The following is a 14,866-nucleotide window of genomic DNA, read 5'->3' on the forward strand; positions in this document are numbered from 1 at the left end:
CCTCAGAATCAGGGTAATAATTAAAGGTGGGACGACGAATACGTCAAATCCACGAATCCCTCGAATCTTGTTGGATTCGAGGACTCGAATCCCGACCTCATTTACTAAATTCGAATCCGACTAATCCATGACAGCGGGGACGGTGCAGTCCCTGTATTCTAATGCACCGGCCCGCCCACTGTAGTATAATCTTATGATCTAACCTGCATTGTTAAGATATAATAATCCATCTGTATTACTTACATTACAACATTAAGTTCCGTAGCAGAGAGGAGGGAGGACGGGCGGATGTCGCGTCACTCACTACGTCACGTGCCTGCGTCACCCACTTTATGAATGAATAAGGCGGCACGGGCGCGTGACGCAGTCAGTGATGCGCCGCCCACCCATCCTCCCAGCATACCTCCTCTCTGCTACGGAACTTAATCTTGTAATGTAAGTAATACAGATGGATTATTATATCTTAACAATGCAGGTTAGATCATAAGATTATACTACAGTGGGCGGGGCCGGTGCATTAGAATACAGGGACTGCACCGGTCCCCGCTGTCATTCCTAATCCAGATGCCGGCCCCCAGCCCCTGTATTGGGGGTCATTCACACTGCAGGGACACTGTTATGGGGGGATCTGTGGATGGCACATAGCAGAGGATGCTATATATGTGTCATCCACAGATCCCCCATCACAGTGCCATCCACAGATCCCCCCATAACAGTGCCATCCAGAGATCCCCATCACAGTGCCATCCAGAGATCCCCCATAACAGTGCCATCCAGAGATCTCCCATCACAGTGCCATCCAGAGATCTCCCATCACAGTGCCATCCAGAGATCTCCCATCACAGTGCCATCCAGAGATCTCCCATCACAGTGCCATCCAGAGATCTCCCATCACAGTGCCATCCAGAGATCTCCCATCACAGTGCCATCCAGAGATCCCCCATCACAGTGCCATCCAGAGATCCCCCATCACAGTGCCATCCAGAGATCCCCCATCACAGTGCCATCCAGAGATCCCCCATCACAGTGCCATCCAGAGATCCCCCATCACAGTGCCATCCAGAGATCCCCCCATAACAGTGCCATCCAGAGATCCCCCATCACAGTGCCATCCAGAGATCCCCCATCACAGTGCCATCCAGAGATCCCCCATCACAGTGCCATCCAGAGATCCCCCCATAACAGTGCCATCCACATACCCCCCCCCCCCCATAAGTGTTTGGATCACTTTGTTTCTTACACCGTTCACACAATTCTTATGTACAGGATTCGAGATTCGAATGATTCTATAGATTTGGGAACCTTTTTGGATTCGGATTTAAACAAAATTGGATTCGTCCCACCTCTAGTAATAAACATTGAGTTTTGTTTGGCTTTTAACTCTCGATGTGTTAAAGAAAAATGAACTAAAATGGAAAATCTGCCAAAAAAAGTGAAATTTAGAAATGTCATCTCCATTTTCCTTTAATTCTTGTGGAACATCTAAAAGGTTAAGTTTGTAAAATCAGTTTTGAGTAACTTGAGGGGTGTAGTTTCTACAATGGGGCCATTTATGGGGGGGAGGGGGGTCCACTATGTAAGCCTCACAAAGTGACTTCAGAACTGAACTGGTCCTTAAAAAGTGGGTTTTGGAAATTTTCTTACAAATTTTAAGATTTGCTTCTAAACTTCTGAGCCTTGTAACGTCCTAAAAAAATAAAATGACATTTCCAAAATGATGCCAACATAAAGCAGACATATGGGGAATGTTAAGTAATACATATTTTATGAGGTATCACTTTCTGTTATAAAAGCAGAGAAATTAAAATTTTAAAAATTGCTTTTTTTAAATTTTTGATAAATTTGGGATTTTTTTATAAATAAAGGTGAAATATATTGACTTAAATTTATGACTATCATGAAGTACAATGTGTGACGAGAAAACAGTCTCAGAATGACTTCGATAAGTAAAAGCGTTCCAAAGTTATTACCACATAAAGTGACACATGTCAGATTTGGACAAAATGGCCTGGGCAGAAGGGCGAAAAGTGGTAGAAAGGGTTAATCAGCAGGAACAACCATGCCAGCGGATGTATCTGGTGTGATAGGGTTGATCCTGCTGACAGGTGCCCTTTATGGGGTGATTTACTTTATCTCATGGCAGGGCTGCCTATGATCACCTCCATCAGGGACAAGCTGCACTGCACTAAGGCTCTGTAGACTGCACCACTTCTAGGCTCTAGTAATTTTAGGTCACATTTTGGTTGCTATGGGCAACAAGTCCAGTTTCCATACGAAAGCCAGGACCTGTTGCCATGGTTATAGCTCTTATTTATGGCAGACCGCCCCCGGCCGCTCAGGTGTCATCGTCCCCGAGTGAGATAGTAACACGTCTCTTCTTCCCAGTGCACACAGAGCCGAGTCAAAATGAAGAACGCCAGCCGCTACTGCGCATGCTCAAAAGATCCCCCGAATCAGGCCAGAGCAGCAGAGCGCCGAAGCCTCCATAGCGTCTTGGCTGGAGTTGGTGTGCGCGCTCGGAGCGCAGATTGTACGGCCTTGCGGAGTTGCTGGCTGAGGCTGTAATCAGAGGAGCAGCCGGACCCTGTAGTGAGGCTGAGCGCTGCTGTGTACGGTAGGTACGTCACTGTGTGTACACTTACCTGGCAGAGGAGTCCATGGAGGTACAGGGCACAGCACTCATACACAGTTCATCTGTAAGTGTCTGCTCATCAGCTTCATCTCCCCCCATACTGACTGTAAGATACATGTATGTGATCAGAGGAACGTCCATTGTGTGTATATTCTGCAGTGTGCCATAGAAAAGTACCTACCGCTCCATATATGACTTGTACCATAAGATAAAAGACACCGTCATAGAAAAGCCTCTAAAGAAAATCAGGGGCATAGGGCGTTAGAGCGGCGCCTTATACATGGAGCCGTAATATGGCCAGGTGCATGACCCTTCATTACATCCCCTTTAAGGGTTCCTGTTGTGATGAGCGAACTTGTGTTTCAAGTTCGGCATACAAGGTTCGGGTTATATAAGAATTCCGTAATGGATTCCGCTACCACGGAACCCGTACGCCGAACTTGTTGCTGCATGGCCGAGAACCGCGCATCACAGACCACACACAGCTCTATCAATAATTGCAGCAATTTTGTTATGCGGTTTTTAGACCGTGAGGCTTTGGCTGGTCAATAGGGTTGTCCAAGCTTTTTTACTGTTGATGTCCTATCCTCAGGATCGGTCATCAATATCAGGTAGGTGGGGGTCCGACACCCGCAACCCCTGCCGATCAGCTATTTGAGGAGAAAGCAGCGCTCCGTATGAGCACAGCCTTCTCTGCTCTGTTTACCTGCTTGCCGCAGCAATTGCAGTATGGCGTCCCCATTCTCTTTTATGGGACAGCTCTGTCTGTTCAAGTGAATACCACAGAACCGTCCCATAGAAGTGAATGGGGACGCCATACTTGGAATTAGGGCTCATGCACACGACCGTATGTCCCGGAGCGGCATACATGGAGCGCACAGCATCATAGGTTACTATGATACTGTGCGCATCGGGCTGCGTGCAGGACAATAGCCCCGTGGGCAACCCCACGTCCACAGCATCCTTGTAATCTATGATGCTGTGCGCGCACGATGTATGCCGCTCCGGGACATATGGACCGCATACGGTCGTGTGCATGAGCCCTTACACTGATCACCACTGCTGCAGTGAGCAGGTAAACAGAGCAGAGAAGGCAGCACTCGTCCTTCTCTTCAAACAGCTGGTCGGCGGGGGTGCCGGGTGTCGGACCCCCGCCGATCTGATATTGATGACCTATCCTGAGGATAATTTGCAAATAAAGACCGGCACTCGCTGATGAATATTCTTGTAGGTTTATTCCAGGCATCCTCAAACAGCAGCCCTCCAGCTGTTGCAAAACTACAACTCCCAGCATGCCCGAACAGCCTACAGCAGGCATGTCCAAACTGCGGCCCTCCAACTGTTGCAAAACTACAACTCCCAGCATGCCATAATAGCTGTAAGGTATCCAGGCATGCTGGGAGTTGTAGTTTTGCAACAGCTGGAGGGCCGCAGTTTGGACATGCCTGGCCTACAGGTATCAGCCTACAGCAGGGCATTGTGGGAGTTGTAGTTTTACAACAGCTGGAGGGCCGCAGTTTGAGGATGCCTGGTTTATTCAGTCACGTATTCCATCATAGTAGTGACGCGTGCGTGTCAGCAAATCATATGCTTTCATCAGACATGTGTGATGAAAGCATATGATTTGCTGAAACGCACGCGTCGCTATGATGGAATATGTGACTGAATAAACCTACAAGAATAATCATCAGCGAGTGCCGGTCTTTATTTGCGAATTATCTACTGGGATCCCTGCCCGCAGACACGTGCACCGCTACACCTCATGAGCAGTGCCGACCTTCTTTGGAACACACTATCCTGAGGATAAGCCATCAATAGTAAAAAGTGGACAACCCCTTTAAGCATATGGATTCAGTGTGCTTCACCTGTCCAAGGGTGTCTCTGGGCACAAACGAAAGAAAATGTAGGTATGGTTTGCCAAACCCCTTCCCCCACTCCAACTCTTGCACAACCCCTTTAAAGAGGACCTGTCACCAAAAAAGGCAATTCAATCTGAAAGCGCCATGTTATAGAGCAGGAGAAGATGAGTGGATTAATGTATTTATTTGTGGGAAAAGATTTAGTTAAAAGTTGTAATTTTTACATTTGACATCTCTGCTTTTTCTGACTCCTGAGAACAGCTATGGGTACAGGAGGGAGGTGTGACAGTGACTGACAGCACTGTGTATAAGTGTACATAGAGATAGCTGTCAGTCACTGACAACCGCTCCCTGTACCGATAGCCCTTCACAGGGCTGCAGATGGAAATATACAAATTAGAAGTTTTACTGAATCTTTTCCCACAAATATATACATCAATCCGCACAGCTCCTGCTCCTCTATAACGCGGTGCTTTCAGATTGCATTGAATTTTTGGGCGACAGGCCATTTCGGCTGTGGAAACCGGAAAACCCCTTTAAGATAAATTATGGTCAGTTTGATATTATTTCGGCTTAAATGAATGTGTATACCCACTTAGCAAGAAGAGCTTATAGCGCGAGCGAGGGGACATCTCTGCCGGACTGTCTGAACAGGGGACAGACCGGCCTGCAGCTCTAGAAGAGAAAATAAAAACCTCTTAGGAATATTATTCTTGGCACATAATTGGTGCAATGCAATAATAATAATAAAAAAAAAACTAAGGTCTACATAGCTTTTATACATTGGTCTGCACACTGGTATCTACTGGGCAGAGGAACAAGAGTAAAGAATAAGCAGCCTCTCCAGCATTTGAATTGTACCGTATTATTGCATAGTAGCCATTTTGATAAATGAGCAGCTATGTTATGCATAGACGGGTCAGGTCCACCAGAGTGGGTGCTGGTCTGCGTCCTAGCTGTAGGTCCTGTGCAGAGGAGCCCCTCGATGACATCAGTCTTGTACTTGGGCTGTCACTGTGAAACAACTGTGTTATGAGGGGGGGGGGGGGTCTGTCTTATAACGTGATGGTGTATACCTAAGATATGCCATCACTTTTGTGAGCAGTCCAGGTCTGACCCCTGGTGCCCCCACTGATGCCGAGGAAGAATGAAATTCAGTACTTGTTTAGCGCTGCATCCTCTTCTAACTTTTTCCTGCACAGCAGAGTACAGGCTGCCAAATGTCAAGGATGCAGCACTAAACAAGCACCGGGTATCGTTCATTCTCCAGATGGGGGTGGGTCGCAGACATGAGTACTACATTTCCTTCATTCTCCAGATGGGGGTGGGTTGCAGACATAAGCACTATGTTTCCTTCATTCTCTAGATGGGGGTAGGTCGCAGACATGAGCACTATGTTTCCTTCTTTCTCTAGATGGGGGTAGGTCGCAGACATGAGCACTATGTTTCCTTCTTTCTCTAGATGGGGGTAGGTCGCAGACATGAGCACTATGTTTCCTTCTTTCTCTAGATGGGGGTAGGTCGCAGACATGAGCACTATGTTTCCTTCTTTCTCCAGATGGGGGTGGGTCGCAGACATGAGCACTATGTTTCCTTCATTCTCCAGATGGGGGTGGGTCGCAGACATGAGCACTATGTTTCCTTCATTCTCCAGATGGGGGTAGGTCGCAGACATGAGCACTATGTTTCCTTCTTTCTCTAGATGGGGGTAGGTCGCAGACATGAGCACTATGTTTCCTTCTTTCTCTAGATGGGGGTAGGTCGCAGACATGAGCACTATGTTTCCTTCTTTCTCTAGATGGGGGTAGGTCGCAGACATGAGCACTATGTTTCCTTCATTCTCCAGATGGGGGTGGGTCACAGACATGAGCACTACGTTTCCTTAATTCTTTGGATCGGGGTGGGTCGCAGACATGAGCACTATGTTTCCTTCATTCTTCAGATGGGCGTGGGTCACACACATGAGCACTATGTTTTCGTCATTCTCCAGATGGGGGTGGGTCGCAGAGATGAGCACTACGTTTCCTTCATTCTCCAGATGGGGGTGGGTCGCAGAGATGAGCACTATGTTTCCTTCATTCTCCAGATGGGGGTGGGTCGCAGACATGAGCACTATGTTTCCTTCATTCTCCAGATGGTGGTGGGTTGCAGACATGAGCACTATGTTTCCTTCATTCTCCGGATGGGTGTGGATCGCAGACATGAGCACTATGTTTCCTTCATTCTCCAGATGGGCGTGGGTCACACACATGAGCACTACGTTTCCTTCATTCTCCAGATGGGGGTGGGTCGCAGAGATGAGCACTATGTTTCCTTCTTTCTCCAGATGGGGGTGGGTCGCAGAGATGAGCACTATGTTTCCTTCATTCTCCAGATGGGGGTGGGTCGCAGACATGAGCACTATGTTTCCTTCATTCTCCAGATGGTGGTGGGTCGCAGACATGAGCACTATGTTTCCTTCATTCTCCGGATGGGTGTGGATCGCAGACATGAGCACTATGTTTCCTTCATTCTCCAGATAGGGGTGGGTCGCAGACATGAGCACTAGGTTTCCTTTATCCTCAGGATCAGGGTGGGTTGCAGACGTCAAACCTCCAGTGATAGTAAACTGGTGCCTTATTTAGGTGTTATTGCCTCTTTAATAATAAAATGAATGTCCTCCTTAATCACAGTCTATAGGAGACATGTAAACTGTCACAGACATTGGTTATTGAAGATCCTCCTCATTTACAGAAGTCCTGGTGCTCCTGTACCCCTGATGGGTCTTTGGCAGCGTACATTACTCATAGAGATAGCCAGGCTATCGCAGCACTAGCTAGATGTCTCCAGGCAATTCTCCGATAAACCACTCACTGCGGAATAAGATAATCCCTATTTTCTTACACCATTCTCTTATTTGCTAAGTGATGACATGAGGTGCACAGAAGCCTGCACTGTGAAGTGCGGACTGTTTGCAGAAGTAAAGTATTAGCACCCGCACATGGCCGCTGTCCAACTCAAAGTGAGCGACTCTGAACAAATTCCTTACTCTCCTATGCCTTTGAACTGTGTGAGAAATAGTTATATGGGAGTATTATTTATTTTTTATTTTTTAAAGGGTAAAAATGCTAAATTATATAGAAAGTGTCCTTTTGGCCTCTCTCGGGCTGGTGTGTATTTTAGCATAGTTGTGTTTCAGCTTTACAGGAAAGCACAGACATAGAAAAGTCATAGATTGCAATATATTATGATATATAATATTTTTTTTACAATGGGACCCTGAGGACAATGTATGCCGTCACAGTGTGCTGTTTCTGTGTTATTCCTACTGGAAATATAAATTGGCTCCCATCTCCCTACACACCAAACGTTGCCAAACAGCTCCAGCTTTATGGGACAGATGTAACTAGCGGCATACCAACCAAGGTAGTATAATAAAGAGATATGCAGCTCCCAGTCTTTAATCCCTCACCATTTCATGGCCTCTTCTGGCCATTAGTGGAGCATTCTTGTTGACACCCAGATTTAGTAGGTGTGACACACTGAGAGTTTCGGTCTGGGAAAACAGGTATTTTCCTCCCAGATAGGTAATGTCTATAATATATTTAATGTGGATATATTTTGTAGCAAGTCCATATGTCGAGACACAGCAAGGGGGTCCTGAGCTCTATGTAGCTCCCGAGCCAGTGCTTGGGGAGCCCCGCTGTAGCGTATTCTTCCGCCACAATGCATTCGGCAGAGAGATGTCCTTTTTCTTTAATCTTTGTTTGTCTCTTAGGAACAAAATGATGTGCCACAAGACCCACACATCCTATCTCTTCTGTTGTCTGGTTTCTGCAGTATTAGTATTGTCCGCAGTGGCAGAAGACCATGCACATCCGAAAGTCGAAGAGGGGGGACATGCAGGCGGTCGTTTTGATAAAAATGTGGTACACGATAAAGAGTAAGTAACATTCATGTAAGATGGTTTGTAAGACTTAAAGAAGGCATCCAAGTTCCAACCATCCAGTTTAGGCCTCATGCACACGGCCGTTGTGCGGCCGTTCCCTGCATTGGGGACCTCAATTGTGGTCCCCAATGGACAGGCAACATCCATGCAGCGGGCCGGACCATTTCAACTTGAATGGGTCCGTGGTATGTTCGCACCGCGAATAAATATGACATGTCATTTTTTTTTGCGGTGCAGAACCACAGAAAGAAACACCACGGAAGCACTCCATAGTGCTTCTGGTGTTCCATTCCGCATCTCTGAAATTGCGGACCCATTTAAGTGAATAGATCCGCATCCGTGATGCAGGGTGCACACGGCTGGCGGCCGTGGATTGCCGACCCGCCGTTTGCGGGCCGCAATAAGGCCACGGCCGCCCAATGGCCGTGTGCATGAAGCCTTAGTCTGTTATCCCGCAAAACTGATCCGCAGAAAGGAAAAAACAATCATGAGGTACAAGCCAATTTTCCTCAACTTGGAGGAAAAAATCAAGTCCAAATCTGTCCAGAGCTGCAATACCAGTAACAACGGTGTCCAATGAACGGTGCTGTGCTTAGCGAGCTGCGAGAAGTCCCTCACCATTGTCAGATATGGATGACATCCGTGTGCATTCCGTATTTTGTGGAACGGAACAGCTGGCCCCTAATAGAACAGTCCTATCCTTGTCCGTAATGTGGACAATAATAGGACATGTTCTATTTTTTTTTTTTTGCGGAACGGAAATACGGACATACGGAAACGAAATGCACACGGAGTAACTTCAGTTTTTTTTTTTTTTGCGGACCCGTTGAAAGGAATGGTTCTGCATACGGGCCACAAAAAAAGCATAATGGACACGGAAAGAAAATACGTTTGTGTGCATGAGCCCTTAATCGGGATATCAGCTTTCGACATCTCCGATATATAAACTCTTAGGGCATGTGCATGTAATAGCGTGCGCACCTCCCACAGGGGACAGCCAGGACCCCAACATACGGTCACTACCATACACATTAGATGGCCAGGCAGTCCTGCCCAAATCGGGGAGATCTGTAAATGTGCTTGGCCGGCTTTAGAATGCAAATCATCAGAGTATCTGATCTGTATAGCAAATGAACCAGCAGGGACGCCCATAGATGTGAGCTCAGAACTAAGCAAAGATTTGAATGTGGGTCTATGTTTAGATGCTGCAACTAATGCCGGTCACTTTCAGACCTAAGGCTAGGTCTACACGACGACTTTTGTCGCGCGACAGATAGGGCGCAACAGTTGTCGCGCGACATTTTGTTGCACTAATGTCGCGCGACAATTTTTATAATGGCAGTCTATGGTGTCGCACTGCAACATGCGACATGTTGCGACTGCGACGCGACAGTCGCAGAAAAATCCATCTTGAATGGATTTTCTGCGACTGTCGCATCGCAGTCGCAGCATGTCGCATGTTGCAGTGCGACACCATAGACTGCCATTATAAAAATTGTCGCGCGACATTGGTGCAACAAAATGTTGCGCGACAAATGTCGTCGTGTAGACCTAGCCTAAATGCCATAATAGGGGATTTAGATGTTTCTTTGTAGATGGTAAAGTGATGTTCAGTTTGCTGGTCTGGGAATAATTACCTCTTGGCTGTAGGTGGCACTGAATTGACAGGGGAGGCTGCGAGGACATTTAGGGTGTATGTATTTTGGTTGCAGCATTGCCGGGTATTAATGTTTTTTCTCTGATTTCCTCAGCCACATAATGGAACACTTGGACGGAGTGGTTCAGAAGCCGGAGACAGAAATGTCCCCTCAGGAGCTGCAGCTTCATTATTTCAAGATGCACGACTATGATGGCAACAATTTATTAGACGGCCTTGAGTTGGCAACTGCGATTTCCCATGTGCATAAAGAGGTCTGTAATCAAATTCATGACCACAAAATAATGTACATACCTGACCTATAACTATAACTATTAGGGTGCATTCACACGACCGTAAGTGTTTTGCGGTCTGCAAATTGCGGATCTGCAAAACACGGATACCGGCCGTGTGCGTTCTGCATTTTGCGGACCACACATGTCCGACGCTGTATAGAGAATGCCTATTCTTGTCCGTGATTGTGGACAAGAATAGGACATGCTCCATATTTATTGCGGGGCCACGGAACGGAGCAATAGATGCGGACAGCACACGGTGTGCTGTCCGTATCTTATGCGGCCTCATTTAAATGAATGGGTGCAGATCCATTTATACGGTCGTGTGAATGTACCCTTACTGTGACAGACATGGACAATTACATATAAATCCCATAATTAGTGTCACTTACTGAACCAGCCACCACATTTATATCCTCATGAAATAACACATAAGTTAATGTATAAGTCCTCTAGACCAGTCCTCAGGGCCACCTACCGGTCATGATCTGAGGATATCCCACAGAATGAACACCTGTGGGAAGTCCTGATGCATGGACACTAATTATATCACCTGCTCAATACTAAGGAAATCCTTAAAACACGACCGGCAGTTGGGCCCTGAGGACTGGAGTTGAGGAACCCTGTTCTAGACCACTTGTTCCTAAACGTCATGCCAGAGACCCCACTGTGGAAGCCTAGCCCGTCCTCCATATAGGCGACATGTCAATCTTTGGAAACCAACGTATGATCAGCGTTCCATCCACTATACAACCTGTGACTTACAGTGTCCCTGTCATTGCGGAGCAAAGTGTTGTATTTGATTGGATTTAGTAACTCAAGACCCCTTCGTAGACCCCTTTCAAAACCTTTAACACCACTACCACATCCTGTGCAACCTGAATTTTTGACAACTTTCCCAATTCCCTTTAAAGGGGTCTTCCCAAGTTATAGATGTATCCCCAACTCCACAGCATAGTGGATAAGTATCTGATCAGTGCAGGGCCTGCTGCTTGTTCCCCTATTACTCGCAAGAACTTGGGGGTCCCGAATTTAAATGAATGATGTTGCCGTTCACTCAGTTTTCCCTGGGACTGCTGGATATAGCCACTTACAGCTCTAAACCTAATGTCTATTGAATAATGTACACAATGTAATCCAAAATGTGTGTTTTTCATTTAGGGGAATGATGACCAAACCCAGACATTATCCGAAGATGAGCTAATAGTCATGATAGATGGTGTTCTACGGGATGACGATTTCAATAATGACGGATACATTGATTATGCAGAGTTTGCTAAGTCGATGCAATAAAGACTTTTTTGCGGATGGACGTTTTCTCTCCTAAATGTGAAAGTTATACACTGTTCATGTTTCTGTGGGGGCATATTTTGCTGTACGTCACAGTCGCTTATATGTTGTTTTGGGTTCACAGTTGTGATTTCCTATGGTCATTGATTATTGGTCAATTTATCCAATTCAATTATAAACCAAGTTCACCTTTTAGACAAGTTGGGGCCCATAGCTATAAAATACAAATATATACCTTCTTGTAATATATCTTAATCACCTACAGGTTTCATTCCTGCGTGTATTTGCTGTAGGCTTACTAAATCCTTAGGTTGAGGGTCCATTCACACATCCGTAGAATGGGTCCGCATCCATTCCGCAAATTGTGGAACGGGTGCGGACCCATTCATTCTATATGGGGCCGTGTGCTGTCCGCATTTCCGGAGCGCGCCCCCGATCTTCCGGTTCGTGGCTCCGGAAGAAAATAGAACATGTCCTATTCTTGTCCGCAATTGTGGACAAGAATAGGCAGTTCTATGGGGGGTGGCGGCCGGGTGTATTGCAGATCCGCAGTACACTACGGACATGTGAATGGACCCTAAAGGAGAACCTGACTACAAAAGTGTCCTCTGTAGTCAGGTTCTATCAGTAGATGTTTCCCTCAGCACACAGACTGGACTCTCAGAGTCAGCAGCAGATAAAACTGGAGGACTGAGGAGCCATTCCAGCAAATTATGAAAGGGAGTAGGAAGAAGTAGCTGCCTTTAGAATAGTAGATACCGATCTCACATAGCAGAGTCGATGGGAAGATTGTAGTAAGTGCCACAAACAGTTAAGACCTTTGGTGACTCCCATTGGCCATTTCGGTATTCTTGATGGCAAGATTATCAGAGCTTTAAATGAAAGTCATGACCCTGATGTGAGCATAGCCTTACTGTTATGAGACTGTGATTGCACCACCGTGGGGTGGGGAGTGTTTGTGGCACATTCAACTGAAAGGGAACGCCCACTGGGCTCTCATTTTTAAATTTTCAGGAGCCGGCCTGAAAATGAAAAAATCAGAGCTACATAAATAAAATTATGGCAGCAAAAGAATGCATCTTTTAAAGTACCAGTTATCTCTAGCAAACTATATTTTTCCTTTTTAAAACCCTTAAAAATGTATATCTTTAGATCTCCAGTGCTAGGGTCCAGCATCCATTTCCAGACCTTATGTGGACCTCAGTAACGTCAAACAATGGTGGCCATGCTGGACCTACGGATAAATGGTCACCTTTCTTATTAGGCAAGCTTTGCTCTTATAGAGTACCTTCATTATTAAACTTAAAGTTCCCACTACATGAACATCTGCCTTCCATGCCGTGCATTGGGGGCCGCAAATTGCGGTCCCCAATGCAGAGGCACCGTCCGTGTGGCCTGTGCTGATGAATGCTCCGCGATCCATCCACACTGCATAGAAATAGGGCATGTTCTTTTTTTTTGCGGCACGGAGGTATGGACCGAAATGTCACAGAAGCGCTTTGTAGTGCTTCCTTGGCCTTCCGCTCCGTGCCTCTATTCCATATCTTCAAGTCAATGGGTGATAGGGTGCACCCACGGCCGGTGCCCGTATATTGCGGACCCGCTGTTCGTGTGCATGAGCACTAACTAGGTTAAAAAATTAAACATGAAGAAACTCAATAATTAGTCTTAATTAAAAATAATTTTGCCCCCAACAGCGCCTATGTGTCTCCACGGTAACAGACTACTAATAAACTATGTAGTCTGCTCTTTCAGTCTTGCTCCCATCTGTCACCTACTTCTTAGTCCTCTTTCACACGACCGTATGGCTTTTTCAGTGTTTTGCGGGCCGTTTTTTGTTTCCTTTTCGGTTCCATTTTTCCGTATGGCATATACAGTATACAGTAATTACATAGAAAAAATTGTGCTGGGCATAACATTTTCAATAGACTGTTCCACAAAAAATGGAACGGATACAGAAGACATACGGATGCATTTCCGTATGTGTTCCGTGTTTTTTCCGGACCCATTGAATTGACTATAATGTAGACAGTGCTGATTGTACATCTGGTTGTAGTTGTGCAATGTAGGACTCCGGAAGATAGACCATCACTTACAGAAGGCTGGACTACAATTTTAAACGCATTAAAACAATAAAAATGCGGTTGCCTTTATTTTTAGTGAACTATATTAACATAACATTTTGTGTACTGAAAATAATTTGTATTTTATATGTTTATGACCAAGCCAAATTTGCCATTTTTCCCCCTTTTAGGTATAATGTTACCATGTGCAGTATTGCATTTTTGCATAAAACCCATGCAGCTCGCTCACATAAAAGCTCATTTTTGATTCATTGGATTTGTGTTTTCTTTTGAATTTTTTTAGAAAAGACAAACCCAGATGTCCTTACAGACGGTCAGTGTTTATGAGTCTTCATATAGCACTATATGCTGTGTTCTGCTATCTGGGTTCCATAAGAGGCAGCCAGTATGGTTATGGGGTTATTGATGTATGGAATCCATATCGGCTATACCCAACGGAGGAGGCCATTTGGTCGGATTTTGCTGACATGAAGTAAAGTTACACCTGTTGGTCCGGAGATGCCATAAATGGGGTTTTCCAAGATTTTTTTTACTGATGACCTATTCAATGGATAGGTCATCAGTATCTGATTAGTGGTGGTCTGACACCTGGATCCCCAGTCAACCAGCTGTTTGCGCAGAAAATCCTTCATGGGGTAAAATCAGTGTTTAACCGCTATGTCTGAATAAATTAGGAGTGGGAACAGAGGATCCCCTGGCAACATAGACATTTTTCCATATTTGAAATTCACTGCCTTAGTATTTCTTGCAAGTCTTCCTCAGGCAAGGACAGCTATTCTTACACCTTTCATGTTTTCTCTTGGTATCCTGACAGCTTTTGTGCCTGCGAAATGCAGAAATGACAGATGATGACCTTCTCTGGACAAGAGAGTCCTCAGAATAGAGCGAGATATTTTTCATACTGTTGAGGTTTCCAGCCTAGGATGCAAGTACAGAATATGGAGAGAGGAGTCAGTCAAGGCTAGCTTCTTTTTCTCACATCCTGACTAGTTCTTGCTGGAATATTCACATGTCTGGTTGTTGAGGACTTTAGACTATGGTTTGCTCTGCAGCTGTTTAAGGCTACTTTCACACTTGTGGCAGTGTGATCCGGCGAGCAGTTCCGTCGACTGAAAGCATTTGTGAGACTGATCCGGATGCG

General features: G+C 45.7%; 1 protein-coding gene across 3 annotated transcripts; it reads left to right on the forward strand.

The window, feature by feature from the left end:
• Positions 1 to 2,446: 2,446 nt before the first annotated feature.
• Positions 2,447 to 11,659, forward strand: MCFD2 (multiple coagulation factor deficiency 2, ER cargo receptor complex subunit). 3 transcript variants are annotated; one of them, XM_044291630.1, is made up of 4 exons: positions 2,447 to 2,696; positions 8,249 to 8,413; positions 10,171 to 10,330; positions 11,513 to 11,659. In XM_044291630.1, the coding sequence occupies exons 2-4, from the start codon at positions 8,256 to 8,258 to the stop codon at positions 11,642 to 11,644; spliced, it is 450 nt and encodes a 149-aa protein (XP_044147565.1). In that variant the 5' UTR covers positions 2,447 to 2,696; positions 8,249 to 8,255; the 3' UTR covers positions 11,645 to 11,659. The 3 variants fall into 3 exon arrangements, with proteins under 3 accessions (XP_044147565.1, XP_044147564.1, XP_044147563.1); XM_044291629.1 differs by having other exon boundaries at positions 2,448 to 2,618; XM_044291628.1 differs by having other exon boundaries at positions 2,449 to 2,614.
• The last annotated feature ends 3,207 nt before the right edge of the window (positions 11,660 to 14,866 follow it).

The sequence above is a fragment of the Bufo gargarizans genome, chromosome 4, assembly GCF_014858855.1.
Source record: "Bufo gargarizans isolate SCDJY-AF-19 chromosome 4, ASM1485885v1, whole genome shotgun sequence".
In the NCBI taxonomy this organism is placed as follows: Eukaryota; Metazoa; Chordata; class Amphibia; order Anura; family Bufonidae; genus Bufo; species Bufo gargarizans.

Coding starts and splice junctions, on each gene's coding strand:
- MCFD2 (XM_044291630.1), top strand. CDS start 8,256: ATGATGTGCCACAAGACCCACACATCCTATCTCTTCTGTTGTCTGGTT. Junction 8,414..10,170: donor AATGTGGTACACGATAAAGA/GTAAGTAACATT, acceptor TGATTTCCTCAG/CCACATAATGGAACACTTGG. Junction 10,331..11,512: donor TTTCCCATGTGCATAAAGAG/GTCTGTAATCAA, acceptor TTTTTCATTTAG/GGGAATGATGACCAAACCCA.